The following is a 17,142-nucleotide window of genomic DNA, read 5'->3' as shown; positions in this document are numbered from 1 at the left end:
AGGAGGCAGCAGGCAATTCAGGATTTAGTGAACAGCAGTATGTGAGCGGGAGCACACTTTTCAGGCCTGCTCCTTGGTCAATTTTGGAGACAGCACTGTTTGCTGAGGCTGTTTACAGCCACCACCTCTCTGATTCTGAACGTGCTCTGCCAGTGGCACGTTACATTTTTCTCCCCGGCGATCCCTGTTTCGTGGCCAGGCAGAGATGCTGACAATGTCACTGGGGCCTGGTGCTACCTCACCCAAGGGGTGATGATGCACCCGGTCCCGGCTGTCTCACTCACACGAAGAGAAGGACTGATTCCAATAATCCCTCTCGATGTATTTGGGTAAGTAAGTAAGTCTTGGCCTTCAGGCCTTCCCTGAAAAATTTACTAGGACTTGACCTCCTTTACAAGACTTTTTGTACCCCTCTCAGTGTTACTTTCTGTTGTGGAAGCACTGAGCAAGGGTTCCCCGTTACTAGCTCCACTTTGCCTGTGCAGCCAGAGCTAGAACCACGTGAACCCCATTTTGGCATGGTCGTTTCGACAATCTCGGTCAAATAAACCTCTTGAAGTACCCAAATTCGTGTTTCTGCCGAGGCTTTCTCAACACATTTCAAAATAGTCTTAAAAAAATGAAAATAAAATGAAACAGAAAAGGCAGCTTAGAGAAACTTTAGGTTTCCACTCATGTATTCCCCTTTAAAAGTGCTAGCCAACTGAGAAATCATAATCGGGTGAAAAAGAACAAATAAATCACGACTGGCTGAAGATTTAAAGTGTTATCATGGGGAGCATATGTGACTTCTCCTCCAGCAAAACCCTTCATGGGACCTTATTGGGTCCCAGTAGAAACTCGGTTTCTCTGAAACACAGCTGAAAATAGTTGTACGGACTGCAACTGAGAGCCGGACTAATTCTGCTATAAGCCCACTGAAGATAATACCACTCACCTATACAATGAAGCAACACCTTCCCTCGTCCTACAGCGTTCTTTTTGCCAGCCAGCCAACTAGTAGTCAGGACGTTTTGCACTCTATTTAAAATAACCATTACCTTATTGACACGATGAATCCCAGTTAAAACAGTACGTTCAACCGTTGTTTTCCATTCCTGGTGCCAATATGAGCCAAGTACAAAGTGGATGAAATAGCACTAAGTGGACTTGTGTTTCAAGCGTTTAATTATTTGTACAGAATAATCTTTATTATCAGCATTTGGCACTGTTATACATTACACCAAAAATCCACAATTGTACATGGACCCAAACGATTTAGACGGTGCCAAATATGAAGACAGCAACAGCCTTTATAGCATTTTTTTAAATAAATGCAATAGGGAATGTGGAGAAAAACTAAGAGATCACAGCTACTGCAGGGGCTACACTTTAAACCAGTTAAGTTACCTTTGATACATAACACATTTTCCTTTAGACAGCGTAAAGGGACATTTTTCGTAAGTCTTTAACCTCTCGGCGACGTGTTCGTTCTCTCTCCCGTGTTGGTGTGTGCGCATACGTGCGTGTGCACCCTCACACCAAAGGGAATCCACGAACACGCCACGGAACAGCGCTATTCAAGTCAATACCTTACACAAGTGTCTCACGAGGTCTTTGTTTCAACCGTCTTTTATTTTTTTAAAGTGTTCTCTTCAAAAAAAAAAAAAAAATCGAGTCCGTCTTAGGTACAGCGAATTCGTCCGTGACAGCATCCAGCCCTCTCTTACACCGAGGGCAAGAGAGCGTTTCCATAAATAGAAAAAAAATGATGGGCATGGAACCATTATCTATATACAATGTAGACAATCGTCCGGGTTTTGGTTTAAACATGTGCCCGTTCTTGGGCACGTCTCGTCTTCCTTTCCTGCTCCTGTTTTGTTTTACACAGTTGTTTGGTCCAAACGGCCAGCCTCCATCACGGGGCAGCTGGAAAACCCCAATAGATAGGTAAATATATATATTTATATATTTTTTAAAAATAATAACCGTATTTATAGCGCGGCTGCGTTGGGTGTAGCCCCATCGAGCGGATGGGGGTGGCCCTGTGTCTGTGCTTTGGACTGCTGGCTCAGTGTGGACTGGTTTGAGGAGCGCATCTTTGTGTTAGGCAGTTTATGGTCTTTCTTCCACTTCATGCGTCTGTTCTGGAACCAAATCTTGACCTGGCGCTCGGAGAGGCAGAGGGTGTGAGCGATCTCGATGCGTCTCCTCCTGGTCAGGTAGCGGTTGAAGTGGAACTCCTTCTCCAGCTCCAGGACCTGCTGTCTGGTGTAGGCAGTACGAGACCTCTTGGGCTCCCCTCCGTTGTAATTGGGATTGACTGAAACGTGCACACATACACGCGGAGGGGAAATAAAAGAGGGGGGGGAAGCGATGGAACATAATCATTATATAATAACTTGACACCAGGTTCACGTAAGATACATAAACGGCAAGAGAAATTGTTTCACAGCCTATCGACAGTGGGGACAATCGAGGAGCAATAAAAAATGGTGATGGGCATTTGGGTTAGAAGAAAAGCTTCAAAGACACATGGCCCAGAGCCACTACAGGGCAATTAAATTTATGGGGGCTATAATTACTGCCCTAACAGTTTGGCGTCTCGTAAATCTTTTGATAAAGGACCCCGGATACAAAAGGTTTCTCACTTTTTTTTTTAGGAAAAGCGGAGGGAGAAGGAAGCGGGGGGCGGGGGGGGGGGGAAGCCACACATGCAACGACCCATCCCGGTCCCGGGAGCACCCTCCTCCCTTCCCTCCTTTGCAGGCGCATCCCTACCTCCCCCTGGCATGGGCAACTCACCCGTGCTCACATGGATCTTCTTCATCCAGGGGTAGACCACCGGCTCCTTCCCCTTCAGCCCGGGCAAGCTCTTGTCGGGCAGCGTCGGGCAGCCGGGCCCGGTGCCGGTCCCGGCGGCGGGTGCCGCTTCGCAGCGGCGCTGCAGGGCATGGCCTGGGAGCAGGGGCTGGGGCGGGCAAGGGTGGCCCTTAGCGGGCGGCGGCGGCGAGGCGCCCGGGGGCGGCTGCTCGGGGCCCGGGGCGGCGCTCCCGGCGCTGCTGTAGCTGTAGGGCGCCTGGGGGTAGGAGGGTGCCTGCGAGGGGTAGAGCGCCTCGGGAGGCGGCCCCGGCGGCCCTGGCGGAGCTGCAGGAGCCTGGTAGCCCGGTTCCCGGCGCGGTCGCGGGAAGTACTCGGGTAGCGCCGGGCCCGGGTGCGCGGTGTGCAGGTGCGGCGGCGGCGGCGGGGCGTGCGGGTGGTGCGGATGGTAGCTGGCGGAGTTACCGGCGCTGCCGCTGTGCTGCGTGTACTCCTCGCAGGGAGGGAATTTGGGTTCGATGTAGTTGGAGTTTATCAAAAACGAACTCATGGTCATTAATTTGTGAAGTGCAAAAATACTAATTTTTCTCGCGTTGTCGTTTTTCTGGGCTCGGTGAGGCCCCTCCCCTTCTCCCCCTCCTTCTCCTCCCTCTCCCCCTCCCGCTCCTGTCAAGTGCTCGCCGCTGCCAAAGTTTGGGCCTTCAGCTTCCCCCCCGCTTTCCCCGCCGCACTCCCCTCCCTTCCTCTCTTCCCACCCCTGGAGCGCCTACAACACACACAACACACACCCGCACACACCCCCGCGCCCCCCATCACCACCTGACCGCCATCGCCAATTACGGCGCGGGGCCGCGGACCCCGGATCAGGAAATGGAAGGAGGGCGAGCGGCCGCGGGGCAGCTCCGCGCCAGCGGACCCACCGCGGGGACCGCTCCCAGGGGCCGCTGCCGCTGCGCCTCCTCACCGGACGGCGGCTGCTCGCCGAGGGAGCGCCCCGCCGGGGGCTGCAGGCCTCCCGCGCCCCCTGTCCGCTCCTCACCAGCATTCCCGGCTCCTCCCGCCCACCGACCCGGGCCGCGTCCGGCAGTTGGCGGTGTCCAGCGAGATAAAACTAATCCAGCTCTGACAGTCTTTGCCCCCCCCAACTCCCCAGCACTTTTTGTTTCTCCGTTCCCCCGCGAGAGAGCGTAGGGAGCGGGACAAGGAAGCGGAGCGCAGCCCAGCTGCGTGGTGCAGAGGAAGGCAGGCGTTGCACAAGGCGTTGCACAATCCTTTCAAACAAGCCCATCTCCAAATGCCTGGAGTCGGGGCTGCGCACAGGCAGAGGGCGGCAGCGGCTGCTGGGCACAGGCCACGGGCGGGGTCTGCCCCCAGCGCCCCGCCGCTGCGGACCGCGGGCGGCCGGGAGCTCTGGGACTAGCCTTTTGCATCTTTGAAGCCGTGCTAACCGGAGGAATAGATGCCAAAGTTAGTATGAAGGCGGCGGGGAGGCCGAGGAAAGTCCTCGAGTGGCTTGCGGAGTGTGAGGGATGTAGCGTGCCTGAAAATAACGGGGAGGAGAGGGGGAAGGGAGGGGAACGCGGACAAGACGGTATCAAATACTTCCCACCGGCGATGGCAGGGCTCACTGCGTCCATCCCTCCCCACGAAGCAGCGGTTTCCAAACTACGAATTTAAGTCTGTCGGTTTTATATGCCTCGTCTTGGGTTTATTTCTTAATTTTCATTTCCGCAAGAAATCTCTAGCACCTTAGCAGAAGTAACTCGCAAACCCTGGCGTGGGGGGGGAGAGGGCACTCGGGCACTTCTGTGAGGCTAAAACTGAGACTGTTAACGATATTTGCAGCTCAGAGGGAAAAGAGGCAACCGCCCTGACCTTAGGTAATTGAAATTTGATGGTTAAACTAATTACGCTCTTATTCTGAGGGGAAAAATACTAATTGAACGTCAGCTAGTCTGGTACATTCGGAGTTAGAAGGGAACTTTTCGGATTTTTTTTTCTCCTTTTCCGGAAAGCATATAAACCCATAGAAATATTTACCGCACCCTTCGAGAATATAATTACTGAATGGGTAATCTAATCTGCTGGTATGGGAAAATACATCTAATATATCAAGCGCAAATATGATACGTTTTAGATCTTGCCCTCCTAAACATATTACATTAACAGTTACCCTGGTTTAAATTCAGATTATTGTCCTTTGCAGTTTTATAGATAATGGATACATGCAATAAAATTCTATTTGAATATATATTCCATCTAACAAGACACACATCGTATCGATTTATATTTTATACAGACACGCATGCACGCACGAACATTGCAGGATGCTTGTAATATGTTAGAACACTTCCAACACTTGGGTATACTGGGATACTTATCTAAACAATCACTCATTTCCTCTTCCTATCGAATGTCTAATTTGTAAAGAGAGTTAAAACACATTTACTTACTCATTTCCAACAGCACATCTATGGAACTCTTTAACTGGGCTAACAGATAAGTTTCTCTATTTACTCTGCATGGAGAGGAAATGCGGTTACACACACGCGCACAGAGACAGCCGCAACAGTTTAACAACATACACTTGACAGGAAAGAGGAGATTGTTTTATTTATATTTAAAACGAATAAAACAACACAGCAACTCCTATTGTAAAAGAATAAATCTCCCACCTACACGATTATAAAAAAACACGGAAGATTGCCAAAGCCCACCAAGAGCAGTGAGCATTTTCGCGGCATAAAGAGATCCACGCACACATACAGACATAGACGTACAAATACCTGCCGGCTAGCACCAGATGAATTACACTGGGTTATCTTAAATATTATCCTCGGCGTAAGTCCTGAGGCACTGTGGCCAGGGCAGTACAGCAGGCTGCTAGGCTCCCAAGCCACGGTAAAACACAACGACAAGTGGTGTCTCCAGCTTGTAAGCTCAGCGCTATATTGGGAGAGCTGACCGGGCTCTGCTTCGTATTATTTACCGTGATTAGATCTCAAAGTATACTTGTTTCGCTGGGTCTCTTTCTACCGTGGGGCGCTAGCACTCGTTTACAGAGAGAAGGATGCAATTTTGTATATGACTGTAAATCTGCAAGGTGACCTAACTGCCCAGCTGAAGTCTGTTTTTTTCTTGCGATTCTATTAGTCTGCGAAGATGTGCTGAGGCAGGACCTCCAAAAGGCCTGTTCCATGTCTTCGTGGTTTTGTTATCATAAACAAGAACCCAGCCAAGACCACCAAGTGTTATCTTGCACACGGCCATTTCGACATTTTACTGCAAGATTTATAGCTGTAATAAACAATCTCAGAAACCCTTTTTTTTTTTTCCCCGGAACTTCCCTTTAACAAACTTGTAGCGTCATCCTAAGCTCTCAAAGAAAGGAGAGGGAAAATAGGCCAGGTCTCTTATTTTTCCAGAAAGCTAAAGGCTCGATTTCACTGGTGAAAGACAATTTAATCAGTTAATAAAGGAATGAGAGCTTCCCGACAGATGCTGGCCGAGGAAGAGTTGGGGACCCCACTGGAATTAAGTTGAGAGGGAGAGAGCTGATTTCCATGCACCCAGAAGAGCCAATCTCATACATACCCAAGGAGGGGGAAAAGGGGGATCCCCCATTTTCTTGTGAAACAGGCAAGAACTACTGCTACCTCCACATGCGCGGCTAAAACCTCATTACCTCGAAAGAGAAAATAGTAATAACAAGAATAGTAATAGTAATAATAATTCAAGTCAACCTTTCGCCGTGCCTGGGTATCCTCCACCGGGAGCGGTAGGAGGAGGAAGAATCGCACTAGCAGCCTGGTTTGAATTTGATTTGAACCATTTTGAATATATTTAGCCCCAGCTTTCACCTCTTGAATGCGAAGCTGTCCCAAGTTTCAAAGTGACCGAAAAGTGACACCGTGTGCATTTTGTTTCTTATTAATCTTACACATTGACAGTCTTTGTTAAATAACAAGGCGTGCCCTTCACCAGGCGACATTTTCATATTTGTTAGACGCGGTGACCTGAAGTTCACCTCGGCCTTGGACTTAGTTTTTCTAAAAGGTCTATAACAGTGTCTTTTAGATAGCGGGGTGCTTTGCCCAGGTCACTACTTCTAAAGGAAAATTAAGAAAAAATCGCGGGAAAATGTAAACGTTATGGAATGTATCGACTGTATTGCCTCCTTTGTTCCTGGGAATGATACAGCCCCCGAGGCTGCTCCTGTCTCCGCGGGCGGGAGCACTCCTTTCCTATGGTCTTTGCCGGGACAATGCTCGCAATTTTGCCTCAAGTTCAGTATTTGGTAAAAGCGGTGGCTTCTCCGGCATCGGGGCTCCTCTTAACAACGAAATGGTTGGCGGGATTTGCTCCACTCAGTCCTGGCGCGGTTAAATAAACACACGTAAAATGTGATCTGTGCCCGGATTTTAAATGAATGGTCTTTTGAGCAGACCTTCCACGCCAGAGAGCAGTGTGTTGAATGCAGGGAGTGAAAGGACAGAAAGAGTTCGTCTAAAATTATTAACTGTTCTGCTCCAGGTTGTTGTCTATTTTTTTAAGGAATAATTTAAACAATATTTCAGAAGAGTCAATATTTATCGAACTCCCACTTTCAATTTATTTGAAAATATTCTCATTGATATTTTTATTCTAAACCAGGTTTAAAATACGGGATTCGAACCACTATTTGTCCTGGTGAGGAAGCAAATGGATTTCAGTCACCTACTCTCGAGTAAGCCGATTATAGTAACAGCTTTCGTTCTGGGTATATCAAAGACGCATTGTTATTCTTGGAAACAATCCGCCTGCTATTCTCTAACAAAACAGATATTTGACTATGGTTTTTAGCTTGTTATCAGGCTTCGCTCTTACTCGAAATAAATACTCTGGATGTGAAAGGTTATATACTATCTCCAGCGAGGGCAGGCTCCCAAAACGTGCAATGCCAGGACTCGCTACAAGTGAGCAAACAGCAGCAACTTGTGATCAACTTCTGCATGCCGAACAAACATTTGCGTTATATACTTTCCAGTCTTCAGCAGGTACTTTAGGCAAAATCTCCAACAATCACTTTGGCTAATCTGAAATCTGACCTCTCGCATATTTGTTCCCAAGAAATAGCGCTCGACTGCCACGATCCAGCTGTGTCTCTGGCAAATAATTCATGCGTACTAGCCACACAGAGGCCGGTGTAGCCTCCTGCCTTGGAGGTCGGAAGAGAGTTATGCATGGATGGGGCTGAGGTGCCTTCTTTCTCGGACTTCCTCATCACCACGTCCCCTCCTCCACACCTTTCCTATCTTCCATCGGCCCCTCACCCTCATAATTTCAGGCTGAAGCCCGTTTGCTGTGATCTCCTCCAATATTGGCTAGATCTCCCTACAAACATGCCTAACGGAGAAGCTAAAGCTTCAACACCGAGGAACAAAAAATCCCAGCAATGTCGGAATAAGCCTCTACGTAAATAAATTACACTAAACTTTCTATTTTTTTTTTTCGGGGGGGTGGTGGAAGGAGGGAAAATAACCCTTCCTGCTCCCCATTTGGCTGGGAACCGCTGCCTCGGGTAATTCCAGAAGGCTGTGAGATCCCTCCAAATCACGGAGCGGCGCAGGGCGCCAGCTTCTCCGCAACATTTTCCATCGGTAGCACACCATGGCCCTACAGCTCCGTATTTTAAACGAGCTCCTTCGGACCAAACATATAACCCTTATTATCTCCAGCATGTCCTGTTTAAGCAGAGTTTAGCGGTCGTTGCAGAAACGAGAACCAAAACAAAGGCGCGGCTAGGGTCGATATCCGCGTTAATAGCTTCGCTCCTATCTTATCTTCCTGCCATTTTTCCAAGTGAGAAGGGTTAACATTAAACCTCTTAAAGCAGGTTATTATATAATAAACAAGGGCGAAACATTTCGCTACCTGACTCTCGAAGGACGGAGCATCAGCGGCTGCTGTGGGGGTAACACGCGTGTCTACCTGCCGCGGTTGAACCCGAGATATTTAGACACAAATGTGGCTGATAATTCATGATGAAATACAATGTGTATTACTCTTGAAAAGAGGAATTTTCTATCCTTTCCTCGGTAATTGAGGTCATTCAGCCAGTAGGGTTCACCTGGAGTCCATACTGTGATACACACGTAACTCAAAGCTATTTTATCTTTTGTGCTGATAGTCAAGATCTCGGCTATAACATTGACATCAAACTCTGTCTGGGTGAATGACTAAGAGTGGTGCAAAACGTAAACTTTTGACCCTCAACTTTTTGACCTGCAGTTGTAACGCCCTTAACCACAAAGATATACAAAAGCTATGCAGCTTCTTTTAGGAGTAAGAGACTCGCACTGTTTGTTTCAATAGTTCTGTCGTTTCCCCCAGCTTTCTAAGGGCTTTTTTTAAAATTATTTTTCCTTCTTGCTGTTAAGAAATCGGATACTTTTGCATTTTTAATTATTTTGTGGTTTGTTTTTTTTTTTTTTTTCCTTCAATCTCGCAGCTATGTAAAAGTGCTGTTAAAACAGTTTGCACAGCCTTTCGGCAGCGTTGGAGGGAAGCCTGTTACTCAAAGGCGCTATATGGTTACAATTGCAGGTGAAATGCTGGGTAAGTTCTGGGCGAGAGGTTGGAAGGAATGCAGTGACGAGCGTTGGGGGAAAAGCTGCAGCTCTCTGCTGCGAGGGTCTTAGTCATTTCTTCTTGATTTAAACATAAAGAAACAACTCTAATTGTTTGCGAAGCCTTGTCTAGGCAAACGAGTTGACTGTGAACTTGGTCTAAAGCGAGCTCTGCTGGTGATTCCTAGGGTGTGCAGATTTATCTTTTCTGCATTTACTTAACCTGGCAGTGAACTGCACGGGCTGCCATTTGTTATCCAGAGACAGACTTCACCTCAAGCAAGGACTGTTCCACAAAATTGCAATAATTACCCAATAACCTTCATAGCAAATATTATTATTGAAAAGACATTTTTGGGGGGGAGGAGGATATAGGAAAATTCCTTATGCGTGCTATAAGGCAAAATCCTTGCAAATTTTACACTCTCTCTATGTCAGATTTGATATTGTTTGTGCGTGCAGCTACAGGAACATGTGATTCCGATGGTCCATGAGTATTTGCCTTCCAGAGAGACATTAGTGAGGATGCTTTAGTTTGAAAGGGATAATATTTTCAAAGATGACCAGACGTCTGTGGGATCTGTATTTTTTGCACTCTGGCTAGCAACTCTAGCAACAAATTAGGGAGATTTTCAGGGAAGAAAAGAGAAAGAGCTAAGAAAGCAAAGCGATGTCTTAACTTAGACAGGAGGTTTATTTATGTCTGCATTTAATGCGTTAAATCTGTATTTGCGGGGAGGGAAAAGGCATTGCTCCAGTATCCAGGGTTTGAAATCGAAACCTCCTGATCCGCCCCTCCTGATCTGTTCCATTCAATTTCCCGTAGAGCAGATTGCAAACCCCTCTATTGTCACCCTTCCACAGATACACACTTATTAAAAGTAACGAAATGGCAGAATAATAATTTCCCTGTAATGTTCTGCAATTAGGGTGCTTGCAAGGCTTAGAGAAGGCTGCAGAGCTGTAATTTACGGATGACTTTCCATCGGATTGTTGTACTTCTGATTTAGAGAAAGTTATGCCTTGCAAAGTCACTAGTTACACAGATTAAGAGAATTGCCTAATCTTTAATTGGCCTCACGCTTAGACATAACACACTACACTCAAGTATTTCTTTCAAAGGATTAGGTAAACTATATTTCAAATCGCAGAACGCTACTTGCCATGCCTAAAGTAAAACAAACTCGCACGCACTAATTCCCCAAACACAGTAGAAAAACAATATGCGCAGATAAGAACTCTCTCCTGATTCCCAGCGATTATTGTCCGTTACATTTCCCCTCGGAAAACAATTAGGACCTGGGAATATTTTGGTAGAGGTCAGTAGTCTGGGGTCGTTCGAATTTCAGATTTCAATACTAGAAAATCTTACTGCGTTTACGGATTTGAATGGTTTCAACTGCTTAGGACAGGGCAGGGCCAGAAATATGGAGAAGCTGTCATTTCTAGGTAACTTTCTTTTGTTGTTAGAGAGTTTCTTGCAGTACGGGTGGGGTTACATGCTTGCGGGTTTGAGGATATTTTTCTTTTCCGTAGTTCTTGAATCTCTGTACACTGATTTACGTGGAATATGCTCCAGAAGCCACATTCGAAAATGTGAAAAATACGTAGTAGCAAATATTTTCGCTCTAGACAATGAAAAACTACAATCCGCAATGATATCCAGGTTTCTAAAGTATTAGTCGGACGGGTGTGCGTGTATGTTTGCATATTCACCAGATAATTCAAATATTGCAGTTTTGTTGAATATTGAGTAATCACGACGGTTTGTGTCTAGTTTCATTGCCGTATACAAGCGAAGAATTTTTCTTGGAAAAGGACCCGTATATAAAAGAAACCCAAACTTTTAAAGGGTTTTCAGACCTATGCCTCAAACTACAAATTTTTATGGTATATAATATTATATAATATAATACAATACATACCTATCATAAATAACTTTCTGGTATTCCTATTGATGAAAACGTGACACCCAGTGTACTATAAAATCTCCAGCTGTTTATTACGGAAATGATTTGCAAATGTGCATTGGGATAAGCACTTTTAAAACCTTTCCAATTTTTTAATGTAAAGTATATGCATATGTGTTTGTTTAGTGTTCGTAGGAAGATACACAGACACAAAGGCTTCGGACTCCATTTATCTTACACAAGGAGTTGACTCTAAATTATTAAATATTTGTAAAACTGTGAGATCTTTGAGCTGAGCCAACTTATATATTACATTTTCTTTAATCTTAAAGGAAAATAAATTAGAAATTGGTATCGGTATGCAATGTGAAGACCTTGCAGAGGTACACAATAGCCTTATCCTCCTGTACCTCTGTTCCTTTCTCTCATTTTTGCTCGCAGTAGCACAGTCTAAACCACAACCTTCAAACAGGATGGCACCAGCAAAATAAAACAAAGCCCATTTTCCAGCTCACATCAAACCACCTTGTTCTTTTGCAAACCCAAGTTTGTAACACATGAAAGAAAACAACGCAATACTCTGAATCTCTGCCACATCAAACCTAAGCAGAGAAAGAGATACTCGCAGCTGGTTATACTTTTTTGGGGGGTTTTTTGAGGCAATTTTCAAACCTCTTCCTTAGCCCCCAACTAGTCAATCTGCACCCCCTGAGATCACTCGTCTAAGTTACAGCTCAAAGGATAAGCATCAGGCCTTATTGCTACCCACAGAAAGACAGTCCCTTTCACCCTTTCATTCAGGTCCTGGAAATTCAAAGACTAAAGTTAAATCCGGCCATAAAGTTTATTGCTGAGTAATCACACTCTAGTGAGAACAATCCACTTAAATAAAAAGAATGTTGAAGTAAACACGCAGCTGGGGCCTACCCCACAATGGCAGCCAGCAATATAAGGCAGAGAGGGAGAGCAGAGCTAGGGGGATATTTACAATCTTCAATAAACCAAGCCCGTATTTCATAATTTGCAGCACTCTAATGACCTGTAGTCTCTTGTATTAATACTACAAGTTACAGTCAATTGGTTCGCTTAAAAAAAAAAAAAAAGTCAATGGAAAGTATATATGTATAAACACATACACACCCTTTGTATACATTAATACACCAATATTAGACATACGTATGCATGTGCACGGCTTTATACAAGCATATACATCGATTTGTACATGCATGCGCGCACACACATAGTTTAAATATACTTATATTTATGCAATTACATATAGGAGCTGGGAAAAAGTTACAGCAACATTATAAATGCGCATCCTCAAAACACACCACATGCTCACAGATGGACATGTACACATAGCTAAAGCTTTCTGCACAACCCAACACAGAAATTGGAATCTTAAGCGCTCCAGTACAGTCTGTGCCATTTTAATACTAGTTCTGATGTGCAACATCTTTCACCAATCCAAAGATTATTACCACATCAGCACGCCTCCAACTCTATCATGCCTACATAAGACACTGCCCAGATAATATCAAGCCCTATCTATTTTGTTTTCCCTTTTTTAATCGCCTGCAGTAACTACTCTTTGCTAAACAAAACCTCTCCAAACTTGAAGAGTCTATTGGAGCAAAGGAAGTAATTATCTTCTGCGGTAGTCAAAGTGATTAAAGCTAGGCCCCAAAATCCATCTCTGCCAAAGTCGCTTATTGTGGTTTACTTTGATTTGATCGTTAAAATAGAGAGCTCGCTGCTGCGAGTGAAGGGATGGGGTGGATTTGCAGCGCAACCTGGATCATTAGTGGTTGATCCTGCCTCTAGGGCTCGGTGGGAGCGTCCTGAAAAGCTCCAGGCGGAGAGGAAGGGAAAGAGAAAGAGAAAGGAAGAAAGAGAGAGGGAGAGGCGAGAGGCAGCGAGAGCGAGCGGGAGCCTCGGCTTCCCCACTGTACAAATAAACTTTAAGGAACTTGTGCACAGAACTTACCTTTGACTTGCAAGGAGCCATTTTTCATACAGTATTGAGAACTTGTGGTTTGGATACTTCTGTCCCTAAACCTGACAATTAGAATGGCCAGGAGGCACACGTAAGCCTGCAAAAGAGTCAAATGAAGTCCAGCGTCAGTGAGATTATATGTTATGTGGTATATAATGTTGGATGTCAACTCCCCAAAACCATAAAACTTACTTTAATGGCACCACGTGACTTTTTATAGCCAGTGAGCCTATCTGTCTGTGCTATGGATGATTTTACGATCTAATTCATAGACAAAACCCTATTCATTTGGCACCCAAATGTCATATAGCCGGAACTGGAGCTTATAAAGTTTACTGTTTTATAACTTTTAAGGGAAGGCATCAATGTAACCAGTCAGTAAATGTGCAAATCTTTAGTTGCTCTTAGAAGCTCAGAAGAGTTAACCATTCAAGCTCTGATGGGGTAAGTAACATTACGTTTATAGCAAACTAATTGTAGCGAGGAAAAACAAAAATTTTTAAAGGGTGAAAAGTGGGAATGTGGCTAGCGAGGATTACTAATAGGCGCAGAGAACTTAGACGTGGCTGTCTTGCAAATATACTTAATGAAACCACAGGATAAATTCTAGAGCGATGCAAACACATCTTAGAGTTAGCAGCGTGTTTTAACAAAGCACTTTTTTTCCCCCAACCATCAGCAAACAGCTAACAGTTGATTCACTCACAAAGGGTGTTGATTGTGGTCCTACCATGCAGTTTTCCTCCTAGCGAGAAATCAGTGGGGAAGAACTTATGGTCAAACTTTCAATTGAAAATACTGGTAGCGGACAACCGCAGCATCTACCATTCGTAACGTGCAGCAGGAGCCAGGTAAAATATTATTACACACTCTGCACGTTTGTTTTGTTTGTGTTGTTTTTGTTTGTTTGTTTGTTTGTTTTCAGAGGCAAACCAAGAAGCACAACTTCTTGCTTTGCACAAACCAGATCACAAAAACTTTACAATAGAAAGTTTATTTTTTTGTTGATTTCCAGTCAGTTTTTTTTTAAAAACAAATACAAAAAAAAAAAAAAAAACTGATCACAGTTTGCTCAAACAGCCAGACTTTGACTATATTTGTAACTTTGTTCACAAAAAACATACATCACAGAAGCTGCGCTTAATAAGAGCCACTTCTAAGAGTTCGTGCAAAGAGTCATATACAAAGGCACAGCAAGGACATACTGCTTGGAATCACAGTTTTCGTCACAGATTCACTATTCACTACACGTAGGACAAGTTCAGTTGATTTCATCATTTCACCTCTACAACAGCATTAATTACACAGGAATTATATAGGTAGTTTGAATAAAAATATTTTTAACAGCTTGGAGCTATACAGACATTAACACTTGACCACACATGCACAGTTAAGCAGGTTGAGTGCAACACATAACATTTGTACTAAACCGGGGGAGGGTTTCTTTCTCTCTCTCTTTTTTATTTTAACCTTTTTTTTTTTTGTTCTTTTTTGTTATTTTTTGTTTTGTTTTAACAGTTACTTCAAGTAACACAGCTCGCTTCATATAAATAAGTTAAAACATCTATTATTTTTTTCAAGACAAAGCCATTCAAGACAAAGAAATGTACGATAAAAGCAGATCTACTTATACACGCGAGAGAATGGTAATAAACAGGCTCATGATTAAAAGATGAATAAGGGCGACAATAACAGGGTTTCTTCACAGAAGTAACACAAGGAAGTTTTAGAAAGTCAACTTAGTACTGACATGAGACGCAGGGTCAGCTAATACTGCTCAGTACTTTTAATTGATCAAACGCTTAGGGACGGAATGCCCCTCCTGCAGCTGCCATGCTCATACTTTTCAGCTTATTATCCTTTTTCCATTTCATTCTCCTGTTTTGGAACCAGATCTTTATTTGTCTCTCTGAGAGGCAAAGAGCATGTGCTATTTCAATCCTTCTTCTGCGGGTCAGGTATCTATTGAAGTGAAATTCCTTTTCCAGCTCCAAGGTCTGATAGCGGGTGTAAGCAGTCCGAGCCCTTTTCCCTTCTGGTCCCCCTATGTTGTCTGGAAGAGAAAAGTACATGATTTAGATTCTCAGCAGCCACTCGGAGCCTTCGTGTCTTATTGTAACTACTATGGACCAGGACCGTTATTCTCAGTCCTTCTTGGTTCTGTTTCTGGTTTGGATAAACGCTCAACAAGTTTCCCCCTCCAGACCCTTTTAGGAACGATTTGGGGGAGGGGGATTTGGTGGTCTCGGTAAGTTTTCGCTTGGATTTGGGGTTCGATTTCTAAAATAGATTTATTGGGGGTTTTTTTAAGGCTGTCTTCCCCCACCTCTCCCTTAGATAAGCCGGTTTGTAGCATGCCTCTGCTGCTAGCTAGCTTTCAGGGCTGGGAGAGAAAAGCTGAGGCGTGCAGTCCTTTCCCACGGCTGAGCTGGGGAAGGCTCTAGGAAACAGCGAGCCCCCGGTCGCTCCCCCAGCAGCAAGGACAGGGCAGGTAGCCGGGGCTGAAAGTTGCTCCGCTTCCCCGCGCCCCTCAAGCTTGTTCCCCCGGAGTTTGGGGCGACTGTCCCCCCTCCCCCACGGCTTCCCAGCAGTGAAAACTGCCCTCTTCGCCCTCTCCTATTCTCTTTTTAATATGGCTCGGCAAAATAAATGGGGTCAGCCGCGCCGCTCCCGCTGGAGGATTCCCCTTGCAGAGGAGAGCCGGGAGCAGCCTCGGCTTCCGATCCTCCTTCGGAAAGGCGCTTTCTGCTCCCCCGCTGCCCGCCGGGGCCGGTGCTGGGAGCCGGGCGGGCTGGGTTTTTGGGGCCGGGAGGTTTTTTTCTTTTGGGGGAGGGCTTGCCCGGAGAAGAGAGCATACTTCCCTGCGAGCATAGTTATGCTGTTCGCGGAGGTTGCCTGTTCTCACGCCCTCCTCTCCCCCTTTCCCCCTCTCCCCGACCTTGCTCGGCGCAGCCACCCGGTTTACATTAAATCCTCCTTTTCCTCCAGAGAAATAAAGAAAGAACAGGGTATTTGCTTTACCATGACTTATGTGCAGTTTTCGCATCCAGGGGTAGATCTGGGGCTGTGAAGGCTGGGCTGTGCTTTGGTCGGTCGGGGCACTTGCCTGCTCGCTGCTTGCTGGAGTGTCTTCCTCAGTCCCAGACGAGGTGCCAACCCCGTCTCTGCTGATGTGCGTGTTGCTGCTGGAATTGGACGAAGTGCTGGTGGAGTTGGCGAGGGAGTTTTTCACCCCGTGGTGACTCTCGCTGACAGGCGAACCGGCCACGGCGGTGCAGGGCAGAGGGTCAGGGGGAGGCGAGTGGGAAGCCGTCGCGGACTGGTTGTACCTGGGCTCTGTCGAGGCAGAGGTGGTGTTGGCCGGGTAACTGCGGGGTCTCTCATTGGCACCAAAGTGGGTGGAAGCAGAGCGCCCGACGCTGAGGTCCATGCCATTGTAGCCGTATCCGTACCTGCCGGAGTGCATGCTGGCGGAGTCCCTGTATTGCTCGCTCACCGAGCTGTGATCTCCATAATTATGTAACTGGTAGTCCGGGCCATTTGGATAGCGACCGCAAAATGAGTTTACAAAATAAGAGCTCATTTGTTTTTTGATATGTGTGCTTGATTTGTGGCTCTTGGTCGTTTTGTGCGTCTATAGCACCCTTGCACAATTTATGATGAATTATGGAAATGACTGGGACATGTACTTGGTTCCCTCCTACGTAGGCACCCAAATATGGGGTACGGCTTCACATCACGTGCTTTTGTTGTCCAGTCGTAAATCCTGCCTGATGACCTCTAGAGGTAAACTCGTGCACTGGTGGGGGAGCTGGGAGGGCGCGGGCGG

The 17,142-nt window shown here is 45.8% G+C and overlaps 3 protein-coding genes across 6 annotated transcripts in view; all 3 read right to left on the bottom strand.

Annotated features, from left to right (window-relative positions):
• Positions 1 to 17,142, bottom strand: part of HOXA3 (homeobox A3) — a 44,582-nt gene that overhangs the window by 19,296 nt on the left and 8,144 nt on the right. For 2 of the 4 annotated variants that reach the window (XM_071805007.1, XM_071805009.1), the window contains exon 2: positions 13,305 to 13,410. The exons of the other annotated variants lie outside the window; for them this stretch is intronic. The gene's annotated coding sequence lies outside the window, so the exon portion shown is untranslated. The remainder of the gene's footprint in view (positions 1 to 13,304; positions 13,411 to 17,142) is intronic. 4 annotated transcript variants of the gene reach the window in all.
• Positions 1,150 to 3,428, bottom strand: HOXA4 (homeobox A4). Its single transcript, XM_065830738.2, has 2 exons — positions 2,785 to 3,428; positions 1,150 to 2,302 (listed from the first exon to the last, which is right to left on the bottom strand). Exons 1-2 carry the CDS (start codon positions 3,353 to 3,355, stop codon positions 1,974 to 1,976), a joined length of 900 nt encoding a protein of 299 aa, XP_065686810.1. The 5' UTR covers positions 3,356 to 3,428; the 3' UTR covers positions 1,150 to 1,973.
• HOXA5 (homeobox A5) lies at positions 14,292 to 17,106 on the bottom strand. Its single transcript, XM_065830739.2, has 2 exons — positions 16,335 to 17,106; positions 14,292 to 15,366 (listed from the first exon to the last, which is right to left on the bottom strand). The coding sequence occupies exons 1-2, from the start codon at positions 16,894 to 16,896 to the stop codon at positions 15,116 to 15,118; spliced, it is 813 nt and encodes a 270-aa protein (XP_065686811.1). The 5' UTR covers positions 16,897 to 17,106; the 3' UTR covers positions 14,292 to 15,115.

The sequence above is a fragment of the Patagioenas fasciata genome, chromosome 2 (assembly GCF_037038585.1).
Source record: "Patagioenas fasciata isolate bPatFas1 chromosome 2, bPatFas1.hap1, whole genome shotgun sequence".
Taxonomy (NCBI): Eukaryota; Metazoa; Chordata; class Aves; order Columbiformes; family Columbidae; genus Patagioenas; species Patagioenas fasciata.
Note: the sequence above shows the minus strand (reverse complement) of the source record. Positions and strands in the feature narration are given on the sequence as shown.

Excerpts from the sequence above, each read along its gene's own strand:
- HOXA4 (XM_065830738.2), bottom strand. The coding sequence starts at position 3,355 with ATGACCATGAGTTCGTTTTTGATAAACTCCAACTACATCGAACCCAAA. Across the intron at positions 2,303-2,784 it reads GAAGATCCATGTGAGCACGG|TCAATCCCAATTACAACGGA; the intron begins GTGAGTTGCCCA and ends TGCACGTTTCAG.
- HOXA5 (XM_065830739.2), bottom strand. The coding sequence starts at position 16,896 with ATGAGCTCTTATTTTGTAAACTCATTTTGCGGTCGCTATCCAAATGGC. Across the intron at positions 15,367-16,334 it reads AAAACTGCACATAAGTCATG|ACAACATAGGGGGACCAGAA; the intron begins GTAAAGCAAATA and ends TTTCTCTTCCAG.